At 42.0% G+C, this 20,126-nt stretch overlaps 1 protein-coding gene across 9 annotated transcripts in view; it reads left to right on the forward strand.

Annotated features, from left to right (window-relative positions):
• The window catches only part of RUNX1T1 (RUNX1 partner transcriptional co-repressor 1), a 149,641-nt gene that overhangs the window by 71,967 nt on the left and 57,548 nt on the right, over positions 1 to 20,126 (forward strand). For 6 of the 9 annotated variants that reach the window (XM_070477413.1, XM_070477415.1, XM_070477411.1 and 3 more), the window contains 2 exons: positions 16,289 to 16,426; positions 18,213 to 18,454. In XM_070477413.1, coding sequence (XP_070333514.1) covers positions 16,289 to 16,426; positions 18,213 to 18,454 — 380 coding nt within the window. Of the gene's footprint in view, positions 1 to 9,068; positions 9,185 to 9,612; positions 9,681 to 14,110; positions 14,302 to 14,387; positions 14,672 to 16,288; positions 16,427 to 18,212; positions 18,455 to 20,126 lie in introns of those variants that run through there. The other 3 variants (XM_020907516.2, XM_020907522.2, XM_020907519.2) reach the window with 3 other exon arrangements.

The following is a 20,126-nucleotide window of genomic DNA, read 5'->3' on the forward strand; positions in this document are numbered from 1 at the left end:
TATGTGATATTGAAATGATATGCTCCCTGCCATTATGGAGCATTATAACAGTTTCTGTAAGCTCTGCAAGGAACAGAACAATAGAGTTTATCATACAGGGGATGGCAGGGGGCAGGGGGCATCAAGGACCCCTTTGAATAAGTGAATTGGAGCCGAGGTGGGTTTAAGTGAGATGAAACTTGTGGCTGATTAAACCAGTGAGGTCTGAGATAAGATAGGAGAGGTGCAGAGACGGAGTCTGTCCACTCTCCTAGGTACTTGTTGCTCAGTTGCTCAGTTATGTCTGACACTTTGCAACCCCATGGGCTGCAGCCCGCCAGGCTTCCTTGTCCTTCACTGTCTCCCGGAGTTTGCTGTAAAGCATGTCCATTGAGTCGGTGATACCATCCAACCATGTCGCCCTCTGTTGTCCGCTTCTCCTCCCACCCTCTATCTTTCCCAGCATCAGGGTCTTTTCTAATGAGCTGGCTCTTTGCATCAGGTGGCCAAAGTATTGGAACTTCAGCTTCACCGTTGGTCTTTCCAATGAATATTCAGAATTGATATCCTTTAGGATTGACTGGTTGGATTTCCTTGCTGACCAAGGGACTCTGAAGAGTCTTCTCCAACACCACGGTTCAGAAGCATCAATTCTTCCGCAGTCAACCTTCTTTATGGTCCAACTCTTACGTCTGTACATGACTACAGGAAAAATCATAGAGTTGATTATATGAGCATTTGTCAGCAAAGTGATGTTTTTGCTTTTTAATATGCTGTTTAGGTTTGTCATAGCTTATCTTCCAAGGAGCAAGAGTCTTTTAATTTCATGGCTTCAGTCACCATCTGTAGTGATTTTGGAGCCCAAGAAAATAAAATCTGCCACTATTTCCATTTATTCCCCACCTACCTGCTATGAAGTGATGGGACCGGATGCCATGATCTTAGTTTTCTGAATGTTGAGTTTTAAGCCAGCTTTTTCCTTCTCCTCTTTCACTTTCATCAAGAGGCTTTTTGGTTCTTCTTCTAGTTATTGGTATTTTCTTCTTTCAGTCTTGATTCCGGCTTGTGCTTCGTCCAGCTCTGCATTTTGCATGACATGCTGCAGTCCATGGGGGGTCACAAAGAGTCAAACACGACTGAGCAACTGAACAACTCTGCATAGAAGTTAAATAAGCGGGGTGACAGTACACAGCCTTGACGTACTCCATTCCCAGTCTGGAACCAATTCATGGCTCCATGTCTGATTCTAACTGTTGTTTCTTGCCCTGCATATGGGTTTCTCAGGAAGCAGGTAAGATGTTCTGGTATTCCCATCTTTTTAAGAATTTTTCAGTTTGTTGTGATCCACACGGTCAGAGGCTTTAGTTTAGTCAGTGAAGCTGCAGTAGATGTTTTTCTGGAACTCTCTTGCTTTTTCTGTGATCCAGTGGATGTTGGCAATTTGATCTCTGGTTCCTATGCCTTTTCGAAATTCAGTTTGTCCCTCTGGAAGTTCTTGGTTCACGTATTGTTGAAACCTAGCTTAAAGCCTAGCATTACCTTGCTAGCGTGTGAAATGAGTGCAGTTGTGCAGTTTGAACATTCTTTGGCATTGCCCTTTTTGGGGATTGGAGTGAAAATTGACCTTTTCCAGTCCCGTGGCCACTGCTGTTTTCCAGATATGCTGGCACGTTGAGTGCAGCACTTTCACAGCATCGTTTTTTAGGATTATTTGATGCAGCTCAGCTGGAATTCCATCCCCTCTACTAGCTTTTTCGTATATGCTTTCTAAGGCCCGCTTGACTTCACACTCCAGGATGTCTGTTGTAGATGAGCGATAACACCATCGTGGTTATCCATGTATTCTGTGTATTCTTGTCACCTCATCTTAAAGTCTTCTGCTTCTGTTAAGTCCATACCATTTCTGTCCTTTAATGAGCCCATCTTTGCATGAAATGGTCCCCTGGTATCTATAGTTTTCTTCAGGAGATCTCTAATCTTGCCCATTCTATTGTTTTCCTCTGTTTCTTTGTATTGTTAACTTAAGAAGGCTTTCTTCTCTCTCCTTTCCATTCTTGAGAACCCAGCATTCACATGGGTGTATCTCTGCCCTTCTCCTTTGCCTTTTGCTTCCCTTCTTTCCTAAGCTATTTGTAAGGCCTCCTCAATCATTTTGCCTTGTTTTGCATTTCTTTTTCTTGGGAATGGTTTTGGTCACCACCTCCAGTACACCATTAGATTACTTAAAGCGTTCTTCACTTTGTCTAAAGTAGAGTAGTCACTTGATGTGAGGATCAGAATATAAAGTTCTTCAGGGCAGTGATTTTCCTTGTTTTGATTGACATCTCCCTGTTTGATTGACATCTCACTTTGTAGATGGCTCATATATTTTTGAATAAATACTGTTAGCTAGATGAATGAATACACTTGTGCTTGACAAGATTATTCCATCTGTTGTATGGTAAACAGATTGCATTATAGGGGAGGGGTTGTGTTGATTAGCTCCAGAAAAAGTCCCAGTGAAAGCTGGTAGTGCTGGCCAGTGGTGATGGAGGAGAACCACATCTAGGAGTGAGAATAGTTTGACGGTGACCCCATGGGAGCGAAAGATGATCAGGGTATTTTATATACGAACAACAGAGTGTTGCAGGGATCCCTCTAAGTCACTGTGACTTAACTGAGCTTTTTCCAAATGCTTCTTCCTGCTCTGGTTGGGTTTGCTTTTTTGACATTGCCATGCACCCTGAATTCCTACTTACTCAAGGTTTACCAGCACGCTCTGTGAATTTGACATAGACGTTTAATACAGTGCCTCCTGAGTCTCCCTCCTATTCTGCACTCTTAGGCCCATTTCTGTGCTAGATGCTGTATCGTTTCTTGTCTACGCTGTTGATATCCAGTCCTCTTGCCCTCTTGCCTTTCTTATACTATTTATTCTCTGCTCCGTATATACACATGATATAGAAGTGAGTATATCATTCAGTTACCTAAAGACTCTGTGCTTTCCCATTGCCTATAATGTAAAGTCTACATTAACAGTACTGATTGGTTGGTTGTTTTTTTTTTTAAGAGTACATTCAATTAAATTCAACAAATATTCATTTGAGCTCCTACTATTTGCTTGCCTGTGATGTAGTCACAGGGGGCTTCCCTGGTAACTCAGCTGGTAAAGAATCCTCCTGCAATGCGGGAGACCCCGGTTTGATTCCTGGGTTGGGACGTTCCCCTGGAGAAGGGATAGGCTACCCACTCCAGTATTCTTGGGATTCTCTGGTGGCTCAGAGGGTGAAGAATCCACCTGCAGTGCAGGAGACCTGGGTTGGATCCCTGGGTTGGGAAGATCCCGTGGAGGAGGAGGGCATGGCAGCCCACTCCAGTATTCTTGCCTGGAGAATCCCCATGGCCGGAGGGGCCTGGCGGACTGCAGTCCGTGGGCTCTCAGAGTCGGACACGACTGAGTGACTGAGGGCAGCACAGCACATCCCCTGCCATCCTCCGTGCACCTTCTGTTTTCTGCTGAGGATTACTGACTCTTACCTGGATGATCATAACTGACTGCATTTGACGTGTATGCTACCATTTTTCTGTGACCACTCTCAAACCTGGCTCTGTAGCTTTCTTTGTTATTGGCAAATATGACAAATCTTGATGGAATAAAAACTGTCTGTGCTTTAAGACTGCTAAAGATTCGGATCACCATTGAGTGAATTGTTTCACCTTCTGAAATAATCTGCACTTTGGCAGTAGAGTGTTCACATAGATGTTGATGCTCAATTTATGGGCCCTTGGTGATGCCTTTGTGTCTCTCTGCTCTTCAGATAAGCAGGAGTCACTTTTCTATGTATTTAGGAGTTGTAGATTTTCCTTAGTGTCTCTGTGACACTCATTCAGCAAACATTCAACTGGTTGCCGGTGTCAGGGGTTTCAAACTTCTTCAACTGGAGGTCCCTTTTTTTCCAAAGGAAATCTTAAAATATATTCAGTCTTAAAACAGATTCATGTGGACCTGTGCTGGCTGAAGTATCACAGTTAAGCCCAGGCTGCTTGACACCTGCTTGGTGACTCCGGAAACTACCTCCAGGAAGTGGTTTTAGACCCTGAAGCAGAATCACTTGCGTAAAGGTGATAACAGACATGGGAGATACGACATTTCTAAGGAGCTTATACATATAAATAATGCCTGGAGTCTACCAGTATTCATAAGACCCACATTTCTTTCCATACTTTATGATATTAAAACTGTTTTTTCTAACTAGAACCGCCACTTGGGTACTCACTAATGTTTGTAGCACTTTCTCTTGGTGGCCTGCCGATCATCTTTTTTAAAAAATGAATGAACGGTTTTAGACTGTTTTGGGCCTATTCCATTTAAGTGAGTATGTGCTTTCAGCATGTCTCCTGCCTGCTTACTCGTCCTATACTCCCCTCTGGGTAGCAATAAAATGACTGATGTATCTGTGCCTGTTTTGTCAGAAACTTGCTTTGCTTTCTTCCTAGCTTACATTCTTTATTCATTCACTCAGCAAATCTTTATCAAGTGCCCACTGTTCTAAACACTCTTCTAAATGCTGCGGAAGCTGGAGTTAACAAAATCAAGTCAGAATGTCTGCGTTTGTGAAGCTGATGCTGTGATCGGGGAAACATTCAGATGCAGGGTGAATGTATCAAGTAATAGCTACTGAAGCGCTCTAGAGGAAGGGAAAGGAAATGCATTATCCCTGTAAGAGATGCCACAGAAATGTTTGAAGTTATTTTACTAGAAATCGTGACTTACCTCATTCTTTTGTCATCTTCCATCTTCACTCATGGCTTGATGTCCTACTTCAGGCAGGCATCCCAGTTTCTGGACCGGCTGCTGACTCAGTCGCCGACTGGCTTGTTCCAGGACTGAACTCGTGGCCTCGTTCTCATTAACGCAGTTATCCCATTGTTGACTGATTGCCTGAACTGAGCATGGCTTCTCCTCCTGCTTCCTCTAAGCTCACTTCTTAGTCACTGGGTTTCAAACATTATTTTGGTTTTAACCATCAGACGACATCATACGCCAGAGTTCAACCTATAAATCAAGGAGAGATCTGAATGGGACTGGGAGCTGTTTTGGGTGAGACCAAAGGCTCTCCTTCCTTCCCCCCGCCCCTACACTTTGAGGCCGCATGTCACCTCCATGGCCCCCTACGGCAGAGCTTTATTTCTCAGTGTAGCGTTTCAGAGCCGTTTCTTTGAGCCCTGCCTTGTCCTTTTGTGATGATTGAAATACTCTATAACTGAGCTTTCTAATATGGTAGCCATGTCACCACAGCTGTTGAGCACTTGAATGTAACTAGTGTGACTGAGGAACTAAATTTTAAATTTTATTTACTTTTAATTAAATTTTCAATGGCCACATGTGACTAGTACAGTAGTTTTAGAACGTGTAGTTTCAGTATAATGTTGACTCTAGATGTAATATTTACTGAATGTTTCTTGTATAAAATAGCAAGACACATTCTTGTATAAAACTCCAGTTCAGTTCAGTTCAGTCACTCAGTCGTGTCTGACTCTTTGCGACCCCATGAATTGCAGCATGCCAGGCCTTCCTGTCCATCACCAACTCCCGGAGTTTACCCAAACTTATGTCCATCGAGTCGGTGATACCATCCAACCATCTCATCCTCTGTCGTCCCCTTCTCCTCCTGCCTCTAATCCCTCCCAGCATCAGGGTCTTTTCCAGTGAGTCAGCTCTTCACATCAGGTGGCCAAAGTACTGGAGTTTCAGCTTCAGCATCAGTCCTTCCAATGAACACCCAGTATTGATCTCCTTTAGGATGGGCTGACCAGATCTTGTATGAAATAGCAATAGTTTTAGATGATAGTGAACTCTGAGAATGCCTGGAGTAAGTTCTAGCTTGTAACCTCAGATTATCTACTCTTGTCCTCAATTCTCTCTCAGAAGATGGGCAACTTTGTAGTACCTTTTCATAGTGAAATTTTGAAATAAGATAAAGCATGCAGGGGATTTGGTGTAGTGCCTGATTACTTGATTTTAGGTGACTTATCCTAAGGGTTTTTGTGGGACTTTTTTTCCCCTTGTAAAAATAAAACATGTTTATTGCATAATATTTAAATAAAAGAAAGATAACAGAAAGAAACTAAAACTAATCTATAATTCTACCATCCATAGACAAGAACAGAAAAACTTTGAAATATGGAAAAAATTGATTTGGGTTCATAATATATTTTGTCTTTGTTTTGAATACACGTGTGTATGATATATGACTATACTGTTCCTATTATTGTAAAAAAAAAAAGGGAGCTTTTAGAGATTATGTCATATGTGTATAAGTTGCTTTACACATCTCTTTTTCTAATATAAAAGGTTTTAGGAAATGTATTGTGATTACTGAAAGACATTTTAAAACTGGTGAACTCAGTAATCCAATTCAAAGATTTATCTTTGGTTACTTAATGTTTTCAGAGTGTAGATATTCTTTTTAGGACTTTTTAAGGATGGAAAAAGATGTTAAAGATTGTATCTGAAATCTGTCATGTTTCTTGAAAGTTCTAGTATTTCAAAGTTGTTACTAAAGGCATGCCTTATTCTTACCTGAAAACTGGATTTCCCTCTTGGTGGGTATTGCAGAAGATACAACCAGGAGAAGGAAGGATTTATTACTTGCAGCAAGTAAGAAGAACTTTAGCCATCTTTCCCAAAGCAGTGTCTCCCCGAATAGCAAAATTGGGGGAATTTTAGTCTACATGCATATTCATGAAGGACTGGAGCAGAGAAGAATTCCACATGTAGGAACTCCCCTGATGGTCCAGTGGTTAAGAATCCACTTTTCAGTGCAGGGGATATGGGTCTGATCCCTGGTCAGGGGGCTCAGATCCCGCATGCTATGCTGCACCCACTGAGTCTACAACTGCAGAGAAGCCTGCGCTCTGCAATGAAGGGCCAGGGTGGTTCAGCAAAGACCCAGTGCAACCAAATAAGTAAATAAATAAGTATAGTTTTAAAAATTCAGCATAGACTTGGGGCAGAGGTTGATAGAATCCAAGCTTTGTTGACTGAAGTCACGAGGGTCAGAAAAGGTCAGAATCATCTTTTCTTAGGTTCGGGTGTCTTAAAGTGTGGCTCCCACCCTCTACCAGGACGGAAGTCTTAGTTCGCGTAGAGTAACTCCCAGATGTGTGTCAGATGGCCATTGTGTCCCTCGAGGAGCAGCTGGGCCTCTGATCTATTGCCGAACTGTTGCTTCTTGACTGCCTTCCTCTGTTCTGCATTCCTTTGTTCCCTTACGATCGTTTACTACTGAGACCTGTTCAGGGACAAGCATTGTGTCTAGGCTTAGATCACAAAATGGCTTAGGCCTAAAATGGCTTCTCTTATGTCAAAAAGCTACATCTGGTTCTTTTCCTCCGAGGACACCCTATCCCATCTGCCTGCATTATGGCCTTATAGCAATATATATTCATTTAAAATATTTATTGAGCACCTTTTATGTGTCAAGCACTGTGCCAAGGGCTGGGGCTGTAAAAACAAATAATATGTCATCATAATTTCCTTTAAGTAAATTACAGTTTAGTGGAAGAGACTGACCTTGGTTCTAAATAAAGTGTGATCAGTGCCATAAGTGGATCTAGAGAGTGAAATATGGAAATATAGGGTAGTTTTGGGGACAGCCCAGGATGGGAGAGTTGTGCTGGGGCTTCCCAAGTGACAAAGAGCTGAAGAACTCACTTGCCTGTGCAGGAGATGTAAGAGATGTGGGTTCGATCCCTGGGCCAGGAAGATCCCCTGGAGGAGGGCATGAAAACCCATTCCAGTATTCTTGCCTGGAGAATCCCACAGACAGAGGGGCCTGGTGGGCTACAGTCCATGGGGTTGCACAGAGTTGGACACGACTGAAGCAACTTAGCATGCACTAGCTGGGGTGAGACCCACGTGGAGTTTTAAAGGGGTGATGGACTTAAACAGGCAGTGGTGGAGGGAAGGGTATGTCAGGTAAGGGATGCAGTGTGATGGAACCCTGTGTGACCCAGGGGCTTTCAGAGGCCATAGTAATTCAGGAAAGAGTTCAGAGGTGGCTGGGGGTAGGTGGGAGCAAGATGAGTCACAAAGCTCTGTCTTTCTGCGTCCTAGTAAGACACAAGGACTTTCTGCCTAACATTATAAAAGGTCTTTGGATGTGATTTGGAGAATGGATCAGAGATGAACTGTCAGATCAGAAAGTCCATTCAATGGACTATTGCTTAAGCAAGGTGAGAAGATGGATTTCTAAGGGTTTGAATTCAGCCTCTTGAAATGAGTAGCATTCTAGATATTTGGTTCTAGGACTTGCAAGGGATATTAGGACTAGAGTTTCATGTACAAGTCATCCCCATAATGGCCATGGTATGACTGTCACAGCACCAATGAGGTTGCTAAGGAAAAGGTATAGAGTGAAAGTTTGAAGAGGAACACTGTGGGGAAATAGAGTAGTTATCATAGGGATGTCAAAGAGTGAACTTTTAAAAGAGACTGAGAAGGAATACCCAGGAAGGCCTGAGAAAAATAAGGAGAATGTTAGAATAATGGAGTCCAGAGGCCAGTATGTTTCCTGAAGAAGGAAGTGGTGAACAGTGTCAGCTGATCCAAAGATGCCAGATAAATGATACAAGTGTTTCTTGGATTAGTAATGAAGAGACAATTTAGAAATTTCAGCAGGAGGAGAATAGATTGATGCTATAGTCCAGGGTTATTTTACTTAGGATTCTATGGTTTAAGATAAAAAGTCAGCTCAAATTAAGTTTTGGCAAAGGAGGGACTGATTGGCTAGGATTGTTTGGAAGATCCAAGTTATAGGAATTTTAGAGATGCAACGAGAATCCAGTAGAATGAGCACGTTTCCTATGAGCCGCTATCAGGATAACCTCTTGTCATTTCTTGGTTTCTTCCTACCTGTTAGTTGCCTTCTTTTCTAACACACACCTGCTTTCTGGACATAAAAGGCAGCAGACCATGTGATTTTCGCCTCTGGATTAGAATTACTTTTCTTTCCTGAGATTGCCCATCTCGGACTAAGTGTTGTGCCTGGGCCAGCCGCTGGTATCTGGGGTATGAGGTCATCAAAGAACATGGTGGTTCCCAAGGTAGCTATGAGATTAGAAGGCTTGGCAAGTCCCCGTCCTGGGAGGGAAGCTGTCTAGGCACAAGGTCTTATAGGTGTCCACTCCAGGTACCTGTAAGGAGGAAAAGGAAATAAGGAAAGTGAGTGTGGATGACTCTTTGAAGAGCCTGAGCTGTGAAAATGAGTGTTTTGATGATAGCTAAGCAGAGAAATTTGGACATTTGTACAGTTATTTTGTAATCAAATCATTGATAGAGATTTAGTAATGAGAATTGAAAATGTATTTAAAAACAAGAGCTAGGTGTTCATTTTAATATTTCTGGAAAAAGATTTCTGTTCAGGCATAGTTTGTGGACAAAGAAATTTATGTGAACAGAGGAAGTCTGGTAAATATTTTCTCCGAGGTTTCTGTTGACCTCCCTTCATAACCCAGGGTTATGGGCACAGGTTATAATTGGACCACAGCTCTCACTTCTGAAACCTGTTGCTATAAGGGGAATGTGATAACCTGAGTAATAGAAAACAAGCAGAATCTTTCCCTAAAAATTGTGTATCTGAACAAAATTAGGGCTCTTCAATGGGGAAGACCAGGATAAGGGCTATTAAGAAGGAGCTCAACAGTATCTGTGACATAAGGTAAGCTAAAGAACTTATATTTTATTTTGTGGTCATTGGGACATTTCCAAAAGTTTTAAACCAGATAATAGGTCAGGTCAGATTTGAATTTCAGAAATAAATATTTTCACATAACACATGGTAAGACATGACGTAACAGGTCATTCTTAAACTTTGAAACTACATAAGGTGGTTGCACAATTGAATTGAATTTTGGATTTTCAGAATCTTTACCTGCATTCCATTTTCTCATGTATTTGTTTGCTGTTGATGATTCTGTGTTTGCCTTTTGCCATGGAATTAGGGTTGCTATCTTTAAAGTGGCTATGATATAGGGAATGGGTTTGTAAAAATTACGAGTTAACATTCTTTCTTGTGAAAGCTATGCGTACATGCTAAGTAGCTTCAGTTGTGTCTGACTCTTTGCCACCCTATGGACCATAGCCCACCAGACTCCTCTATCCATGAGATTCTCCAGGCAAGAATACTGGAATGGGTTCCCTTCCCCTTCCCTAAGGGATTGTCCTGACCCAGGGATTGATCCTGCCTCTCTTATGTCTCCTGCATTGAAAGGCAAGTTCTTTATCCTTAGTGCCACCTGGGTAATGTTGAAAGCCAGGGTTGTGTTTATTTTTAAAATGTCTTCCTAAGGAGACACTTAAATTGCTATCAAGTTGCTAACTTACTTCCCTGGTGGCTCAGATGGTAAAGAGTCTGTCTGCAATGTAGGAGAACTGGCTTTGATCCCTGGGTGGGGAAGATCCCTTGGAGAAGGAAATGGCAACCCACTCCAGTATTCTTACCTGGAGAATCCCATGGACGGAGGAGCCTGGCGGGCTACGGTCCATGGGGTCACAGAGTCAGACACGACTGAGCGACTAACACGTAACTGTTACTGTCAATATTATCACTGGGTGGGGTGTTTGAGTGTATAATACAGATTCACATACACAGATCTTGTACAGATAGGCTATGTTAAATGCCAAAAGAGAGGCAGAGGAAGCCTGATGTGGTTGATACCTCGGGCAGCTGGGGAGAGCTTTAAGAGGATGTGGAATCCATAATGAGCAGTAAATAATGTACAAGATGGGACATGTTCTAGATAAAGGAAACAACAGCTCTATAAGGAAAGGCAGAAAAGTCAAGGAGTAATGTCAAGGTGCCCTGTATAGGCAGAGCATACAGTTGGGGAGAGGCATTAGAAATAAAGCCGTAAATGGATCATGGAGAGGAAGGCCAAAGAGAAGGCGCTCACACAAATTGGTGCCTGATACGAGTAGGCACTGTGGCGAGGGCCCTGTCTCAGCAGAGGATCGCGTCCCCATTCTTAAGAGGGACTGAAAAGGAAAAAGAAAGTGGAAGTGAAAGTCACTCCGTTGCGTCTGACTCTTTGCAACCCCTTGGACTATACAGTCCATGGAATTCTCCAGGTCAGGATACTGGATGGGTAGCCGTTCCCTTCTCCAGGGGATCTTCCCATACCAGGGATCAAACCCAGGTCTCCCACATTGCAGGCAGATTCTTTACCAGCAGAGTCGCCAGGGAAGAGCTGAACTGAGGTTCAGGGTAACTCACTTGCCTGAGGGCTCACTCCTAATGATCAAGAGAGTCTACATTTGCAACCATGTCTATCTTAACTTGGAAGTTCCGTTATCGCTGTTAATAAATATCCTTCCCACTGTATAACTGCATCCGGCTGAAGCATTAGCATTTGACTTTTATTCTTAAGCATTGGTGAAGGGTTCTGAGCAGGAATGAATGTTGCCAGAGGTGTTTATCGAGGAAATGAGGTGTTGGTGTTGTAGAGGCCAGAATGGCTACCTTTCGAGTCTGCAGACAGTTGCCGGTAACATCTCCCACCCAGTCACTGGAATCACCAAATGACTATTTTGTCAGAACCATAATGGCTGTATTTTCCAGAGAAATAAAAATCAAACTCTGTGCCAGTTTTTTCCTCCTGCCTTTCCATTTAATAGTACCTTGGTCTTTGGTTCCACTTGGGCTGAATCCTCTTTGGTGCATGCCTTGTAGCTTTCTTAACTAACATTCAGATAAGACTAACTCTGAACTAAGTACTAATTGACCAAAAAGCTCCTCAGTCCATAACACCTGTGAAACAGATATTTCTTCTTTGAAAATTGACATGATGAACTCTGATAGAAAATGTTACACCATTCATTATGCCAGTACTGAATTCTTTTACACCAATCATCTCTAGAATGGTATGTAAACAAGGGAAATGTCGAATGCCTGTGCTTCATACTGTAAAGACACATCTGGAACTATTTGAACTAACTAAAAGTAAAATAAGTGCCATGGCGGATTATGCCCTACCTTTTCACATAGAATAACAGCAACAAAAAAGGAAATAGAAAACATACCACTTCTAGAAGGCTCTGACATTGAATTGGGTATTGAAATGCTATCAGTAATATATTTTTATATACCACGCTTCCTTCCATGCATCAGCCGTCTTTGGTACATAGGTGTTGGATATTTGCCGTATGAGTTGAAAACTCCCCATATAGGGAAGATGTTGTTTAGAAGTGGTGTAAATCATTAAGGTAGATGATTCTTTTAAAAATACATAATTTACTGATCTGATAACTTTTTTTCTCTCTTTCTTTTTGGGTTTATCATTTTGGTGTAAATCATTAAGGTAGATGATTCTTTTTTAAAATACATAATTTACTGATCTGATAACTTTTTTTCTTTCTTTCTTTTTGGGTTTATCATTTTGTGTCAATAAATGTCAGCTTTCCCCCACAGCAACTAAAAATAGAAATTACATACAAGAACAATATAATTTTCATAAATAGAAAACTGCATAAGAAATATTATAGCTTAATATTGGTTTTACTATATCCTCTAATTTGAAATGGAATGAAATACTTCTATGATTGAATCATGGCTCTTTTACTGTTTGCTAGAGAAATTTCAAGAATATATTTCAAAATGTGTTTTTTTTTTAAATAATCCAAAACAAATGCAACAGAACTCAGCATAGTTAAACACATTTTCTGAGTTTACTTGCATCTCTCTGCTCCAGAGGGTTTTTGTGTGTATATGTATGGCTTAGGCCTGGCTGGTTATTTCACCATCTATCTCAATTCTGGATTGACTGCAGTGAACAGCACAGAATGAGTTACATATGGTCCCACTTTGACAAAGTTTGTAGGACCTCTGGGTTGGAACTCCATTTCATCAGAGTGAAGCTAACCATCACAGAAATGTGGCCGATGTCAAAATCCTAAATACACATACTCATGCACATACATTCTGGTGAGAATGTGTATATTACTGTTAGAAGTGTGGTGTTTTGCTCTTCACTGGCTCAGTGGTTATTGCTCCTAAAATGATGACATTTCAGTAATTAAAAAAAAAAAAAGTTGTTCCTTTGCGTTTTATAGTAGTTATTGATGTCATTATGGTTAAATTCTGGATAGGAATCATGTTACATAAGTGGACCAAGATAGGTATTCAAAAGGTATTCAGATTACAATTGCAAGTATATCAAAAATCTTTCTAAAACTGGGCAGAAGAAGACAAATACAAATTTTATCTTAAAAGAGTGTGAAGAGGAAACCCATTGTCAACTTGTTTATTATCCCCTTTTTTCTTAGCGTGGGCTGTTGAAGACAGAGTAGTAAAAAGTGGGTGTAGGGTATATTCTCAAGTTTAGATCTTGCTCAGGAATTACATCAAGGTGAGGCAGGGCCCGTGTCTACCAAGGCTCAGCCTTTCGGGGTGCTGAAGCTGTCCATTGTGACTTCCTCGCAAGACTCTGCCTTTCGGGGTGCTGAAGCTGTCCATTGTGACTTCCTCCCAAGGCTCAGCCTTTCGGGGTGCTGAAGCTGTCCATTGTGACTTTCTCCCAAGGCTCTGCCTTTCGGGGTGCTGAAGCTGTCCATTGTGACTTCCTCCCAAGGCTTAGCCTTTCGGGGTGCTGAAGCTGTCCCTTGTGACTTCCTCGCAAGGCTCTGCCTTTTGGGGTGCTGAAGCTGTCCCTTGTGACTTCCTCCCAAGGCTCAGCCTTTTGGGGTGCTGAAGCTGTCCCTTGTGACTTCCTCCCAAGGCTCTGCCTTTTGGGGTGCTGAAGCTGTCCATTGTGACTTCCTCCCAAGGCTCTGCCTTTCGGGGTGCTGAAGCTGTCCATTGTGACTTCCTCCCAAGGCTCTGCCTTTCAGGGTGCTGAAGCTGTCCATTGTGACTTCCTCGCAAGACTCCGCCTTTCGGGGTGCTGAAGCTGTCCATTGTGACTTCCTCCCAAGGCTCAGCCTTTTGGGGTGCTGAAGCTGTCCATTGTGACTTCCTCCCAAGGCTCAGCCTTTCGGGGTGCTGAAGCTGTCCATTGTGACTTCCTCGCAAGGCTCTGCCTTTTGGGGTGCTGAAGCTGTCCCTTGTGACTTCCTCCCAAGGCTCAGCCTTTCGGGGTGCTGAAGCTGTCCATTGTGACTTCCTCCCAAGGCTCTGCCTTTCGGGGTGCTTAAGCTGTCCATTGTGACTTCCTCGCAAAGCTCAGCCTTTCGGGGTGCTGAAGATGTCCATTGTGATTTCCTCCCAAGGCTCCGCCTTTCGGGGTGCTGAAGCTGTCCCTTGTGACTTCTCTCCCTCTTCAGGCTCCTCTCTCCCTGCTTTTTTGGTGCGTTCCCTCTTTCTCGTCTTCCCTTCTCTTGCTTGCTATGTTTATTTATTTATTTTCTGTTTTTCCCACTTCCCCTCCCCCCGCCCCCTTCCTTTCTCTGTGCAGCCACGTGCTTCAAATCTGTGGGTCTGGACTGCCTTCGCTAACAGCTCTGTGTGAGTGTTAGCAGAATGCAAACCAGATGGACCAGCAGTTCCCACTGTTATCTCCCAGCCGACTCTGGCAAGCCTGCCTTTATCCTTCCTTCCTTGGCAAGAGAGAAATATTTGCCTTTATTTAGGGAGACTTGCATTCGCTGCTGTGCCTCTTCCCTAAGCTGCAGCATAAGTGGAAGCTATTTATTCCCTTGTTGCTGAGGTTGGTTGAGGTGAGTAGACTGTGCAATGAATTTAACTATCAAAGAAGTAGTTTTGAGCCTGCCTAACTTCTGCTTTTCTCGAGAATAAGTTATTCACTGGCACTGGTTGTAAAGTGCTCTGGAATAGCATATGAGGACAAGTTTTAATAATAAGATAAAGGTAGAGGTGATCTCCATGTGTTTCACCATCATTTCACTCGGAACACTTATCCAGCATAGGGATAGTCACTGTTATTCAGCCAGCAGTACAGATGAAGAAACGGAGACCCTGGTACTTACTGTTCGCTGATTCATCTTTCAAGATGCTCTTTATTAGAATGGTGATGACTTTCATTCTTTCATTACACCTTCCCTTATGTGGTATCTGCGCTATTTCAGCTTTCAAATGTTACGTTCTGTTGCATCCCAAGTCTTACGAGATTGCTTTGAATAAAGGTGAGGTCGATTTGGAATTGTCATAGTAATAATTTGAGCTTTTCATTTTAATAATTGACAAGTAATTTTGAGACTGTTTCACTATGGTGATCATAATGATATTTTAAGAGACCCATTCTTATGAATAGTCTGTGTTGTTTTACTTTTCAGAAAGTCCAATTGATAGATATCTGTGCCTCAGGCTGCAAGAGGCACCTCAGAAACATTTTTGGGGGTATGTGTGCACGGGTACACATATTTGGTAGAAAATTGCATCTTAAAAAAAAAGCAAACACCCTTTTTTTTTTTTAAACTGGAGATCTTTTTCTCTGAGTAGATTAGATTGAGAAGTTTGAAACTGCAAGAGAAAAATACACTTAGTATAAAAGTCCTGAAGTACTTTATTGGGTAGTCAGGGAATTTCTCTCTGTCACCTACTCATAAAAAAATATTAGGAGGGTCTTTAGTTCTTTTGAGTTCTCAGTTTTGTATTTTTCCATTCTTCCTCTGCCGGAGATTGTTAGTTGAAGTATTGGTTACATGTTTTTTAAATGGTGGATCATAAACTCATAAATTCTAAGTCAATAATAACTTCATTGTGTGACATTTATGTAGTGGTGATTTTTCAAACAGGGCAGAAAAAAAAATGAAGTGAGAGGTTATGACCAGGAGACATAGCCTGCTTCATCTATTAGCCTGGAAAAGTAAGCATGGAAAAGGGATGGCAGGTATTACCAAAAAAGTTACCGCAGAACATCAGCATCTAACAGGATCCCACCTGCATAACAGCCTCAGATTTGTGTACTTTCTGAGCTGCCTGAGGGCTTCATTACCGGCCCACTTCCTCATCTATTTTTTACATCTTGCTAATGTTGGCTTCAGCTTCAAGTGAAGTTGTGCTGTTGCATATAACACTACCAAAGGTAGCATCTGCCCAAGCCAGAAATAACAATAGGATGTAAAATTACCCAGTTAGAAATGAGGTCCTCCCATCTGTGCTACACCTTCTTAAGAGGGGTTTGCATGATAAAGTCTTGATTTAAGCCTCAGTAGATAGACCTGTTTTATTGATAGAAAATGCTAGGTTTCTTCTGTTACCTTGCTTGTAAAAAAAGATGAGCCCCACTTATAAAACTGAGGTGTTAAAAAAGAAAAAGAAAACCCCAAGGTGCTTAAAGAGTCAAATAACATGATCGTGGTGGCGTCCTCCAGATCGTACTGAGAAGCACTCCACGATGCCAGACTCACCTGTGGATGTGAAGACCCCATCCAGGCTGACTCCTCCCACGATGCCACCTCCCCCAACAACTCAAGGGGCTCCCAGAACGAGTTCATTTACACCAACAACGTGTAAGTAGATGTTTCTGCGTTTTCTGTTTTCAAGCTCAAATTAATTTTGTTTTCTGCAAATAAAAGTCAAGGGACAAGAAGATCCAGCATAATGTCTTACACATAAATGAAGATCCCATTTTAGCTTGCTCCTTTTGACTTGGAACATGTTAATAGGCCGCAATTATTTCCAGGTTCCTTCTGATCTTCTAATACCACTTTCTTCCATTATTTACAAATAATGTTAAAATCTACATTCTTAAGTTAAAAGGGGGATTGTTTTACGCAACCAAAGCATGCAGAAAGCTTTTTGAAATAAGGAGCATCTTTCTTGTGTTGAACCTGTCAGACATTTATTAAATGTTTATTCCATTTCAGCTTGGCTCAGGACTTGTGTTCTGAACCAGTGGAGTGTACTGCGTTTTGTGTCAGTCTAGGAAAGGACAGACTATTCTGACAGAATGCCAGCTTCCCTTTCATTCCTGTAGATTTTAGTGGGGATGGGGGATAGCTTTGTTTTCCTTGATCTGAAAGTCCTAGTCAGAACATCATCAAAGATTTGTGAAACTAATATTTACAGACCATGTGCCCTGAAATCTATATGTCAATGAAAAATAACTAATAAGCAAAAATAGATCTGTGGGGGCATAAGGGATCAGCAAAAGAGATATCCAGGCTATTTATGAACTATTGCCCTGCCATTTAAAAGACCTTTCCAGACATGTAAGGAGCAGGGGGCTGCAAGAGCGCCAAGTTGTAACCCCGTTACCCTTGAATTTGGTTTCTTTTTACTCAGAGTCGCAGTGATAGGTGTCTGCCTGCTGTGAGAGGGCCTAGTGAGATGTCATTTCTTGACAGGTAGCTCTGGTCCTCACTTAGGACAAGACCATTTTATTTTCTTGAAACTTTTAAGAATGACAAGGTACTTAAAACATCTTCAAACTATCATTGGAGGCCATTTATCCAAATTATACTCAAAAGATGGGTTTGACAAAGATCTAACATGATAAAGTCAATAGTTTCTTTGGTGAGAAATGTGTCAGTTTTTCTACCCTAGTTCTTACGGATTATTACCTTGACGTTCAAGTAAATTTTATCGAATGAATTCACCAAGTTACTGCCCATCCACGCTATTAGTTGGATTGAGATGTCCCCTTTCGGTTTCTAGAAATAACTCTTAGATAATTACCATATCCATTTTGGCTTCTTACATAAAATTTGTGTTTTCCTTAAAGAAGTGGTTAAGAAATATGAGGGGGAGAAAATAGCCTTCTAATTGGGTGGTAGAAGGTTAAAACTTGAAAGTACTCTTTCTATAAACACAGCTGTCAGTTGTGTGTACAAAATATGATTAAAAATGTCCAGTGATAAATTTAGTCTCCACCAAATGTACACTTTCTCTCGGGGAGCCGTGTAGAAAGGAATAGTTCTGTTACATTGATGTAAGCCTGCGACAAAAAGCTGACATCCAAAATGCTGTTTGTTCTGTGCTTGAAGCGTTTCAGGTGGCTGGCATATGCGTGCTCGGGAGGCAGGGCTGGCCCTGCGCCCCAGCCAGCCCCCACTGATCACCAGCTTCTGTGCAGAGCATCTCCGTGCGGGGTGCGGGGTGCGGGGTCCACCCTGGAGTCACGGGGCCCCGAGCCCCAGGCCACCCTGTGACGTCAGAGCATCTCACCAAACGCCCCGCAGCTCTGAAATGACCCAAAGGCCCCAGGTTGGAAGGGAGGGACACTTAGTTGTGATTTTCTTGTTGCCGTTCTTTGTCCGTTTGCCTTCTTCTTTCTGACTTCGCGCCCTTCCACAGTAACCAACGGCACGAGCCATTCACCCACAGCCTTGAATGGCGCCCCGTCGCCGCCCAACGGCTTCAGCAACGGGCCCTCCTCCTCTTCGTCCTCGTCTCTGGCGAATCAACAGCTGCCCCCTGCCTGCGGCGCCAGGCAGCTCAGCAAGCTGAAACGGTTCCTCACTACCTTGCAGCAGTTTGGCAACGACATTTCGCCAGAGATAGGAGAGCGAGTCCGCACCCTCGTCCTAGGCCTGGTGGTAAGCCGGCGATCGCGGCCCAACTTGGGGGATGGGAGCGGGCGGGGGAGACTCTAGGCGCAGGCTGCGCTCTCGCAGCCCTTTTGTTCCACACACACCTGGTCTTGCGTGCAAGCCTGCTAATTCTGTAGGAACAGGGGTTTCATGTCTGCATTACGTATTGATCGACCCCCAGCGTGATTTACCGTTTGGCTGTGGTTATACAGTTTTATCGTTATCTTGGCCATAATTGTGTATGTGCATAAAATTTAATAGGTATATCCTCCTGGCATGGCTAAGGTACTTTGACAATGGCAAAATATTTTTGTTATGTTAGTGGTTTGCTTAATCTAATTGGGTGCCTATTTTAACTTCGTTGCTTTGGGGAATTTTTATTAGCAGCCTAGATGAACAAGAATTTATAACAAGTAACATGTTATTCTTTTATGTTTTCACTTTTAAGACTAAGAACAGTAAATTTTGTGTGTGTGTGAGGGGAATGCACATAGCATAACATTACCATTTAAACCATTTCTGAGTGTGCAGTTCAGTGGCATTAAGTACGTCCACATTGCTGCGTAACCATCACTACTATGCATTTCCAGAACTTTTTCATCACCCCAAACTGAAATTGTACATATAAAACAAGAATACTCTGATTTCTTCATCCCTTAACCCATTGTAACCATTGTTTAAAAAAAATTTTTTTTTTTTTATTGCTATAGGTAGAATTACATGAACCATTAGTGCGAGAATGGAAGTGTTGATTTGGGCACATTATACTACAATGTGTCCATTGTCACCCTGGAAATTGAAACATTTCCTTTTTTTTTTTTTTTTTTGCATTCTAAATCACTTTTACATGGCCTATGAATTTCTTTATAAATAAAGAGTTTTCATTTAGGATGATGATTTCATTTATTTTATTACATAGACCTATCATGGGCAAAGCCATACCAGTGTGTTTTACAAAAGAAGTCCTAAAAGTCTGGATGAGAGTCTGGTGCAATAGACTTGCTTCAGATCATGGTATCTCACATCTGACAGATTTTGCACTTCAGTTCTTAACCCTAACCTCCCTCTCCTTCACACTTAAAAACAAGAAGCTTTCGCGTGTTTGAGAATCCATCAGCAGCACCTTGTAGTCCTCTGTGACAGGAAGGTGATTCTGACAAGCGTGGCAGCGTAGTGCACGCACTTCTGTCGGTCATTTACCTTTTCCTTTTTTTTTATTCTTGAGTTTTGCACAAAGTCTTTTGACACATAAGTAACATATCATAGAACCACAAAGTAAATCCCAAAACAGTAATTGTATTGTCGTGTTTGTTACTAGTAAAAAAAAAAATGTCTTTTTGAAAACTGCTTTTTAAATCTGATAGGTTCTTTAACTGTGCTTTCTGTAACTTCCAAAATATAAAAATTGGGTAGCTTTAAGTAGGTTTCTTCCCATGCATTAAGTGGAATGCTTTTGAGGGTAGTACTTAAGATATATATTTGTCTAAAAATTTTTTGGAGATAAGTTAGGGGGAAGACATTAATTAATAATGCTAGGCAGGCAGTGAACATTTGTCAAATGATGAATTAATAGAGAATGAATTTTGCTTTGAGCATTTGACTGCACTGCAGGCTTTGACACATCATTTTATTTATATACATTTTACATGTGGGGAAACTGAGGTACAGAAGAAAACTA

The sequence above is a fragment of the Odocoileus virginianus genome, chromosome 15 (genome assembly GCF_023699985.2).
Source record: "Odocoileus virginianus isolate 20LAN1187 ecotype Illinois chromosome 15, Ovbor_1.2, whole genome shotgun sequence".
NCBI lineage: Eukaryota > Metazoa > Chordata > Mammalia > Artiodactyla > Cervidae > Odocoileus > Odocoileus virginianus.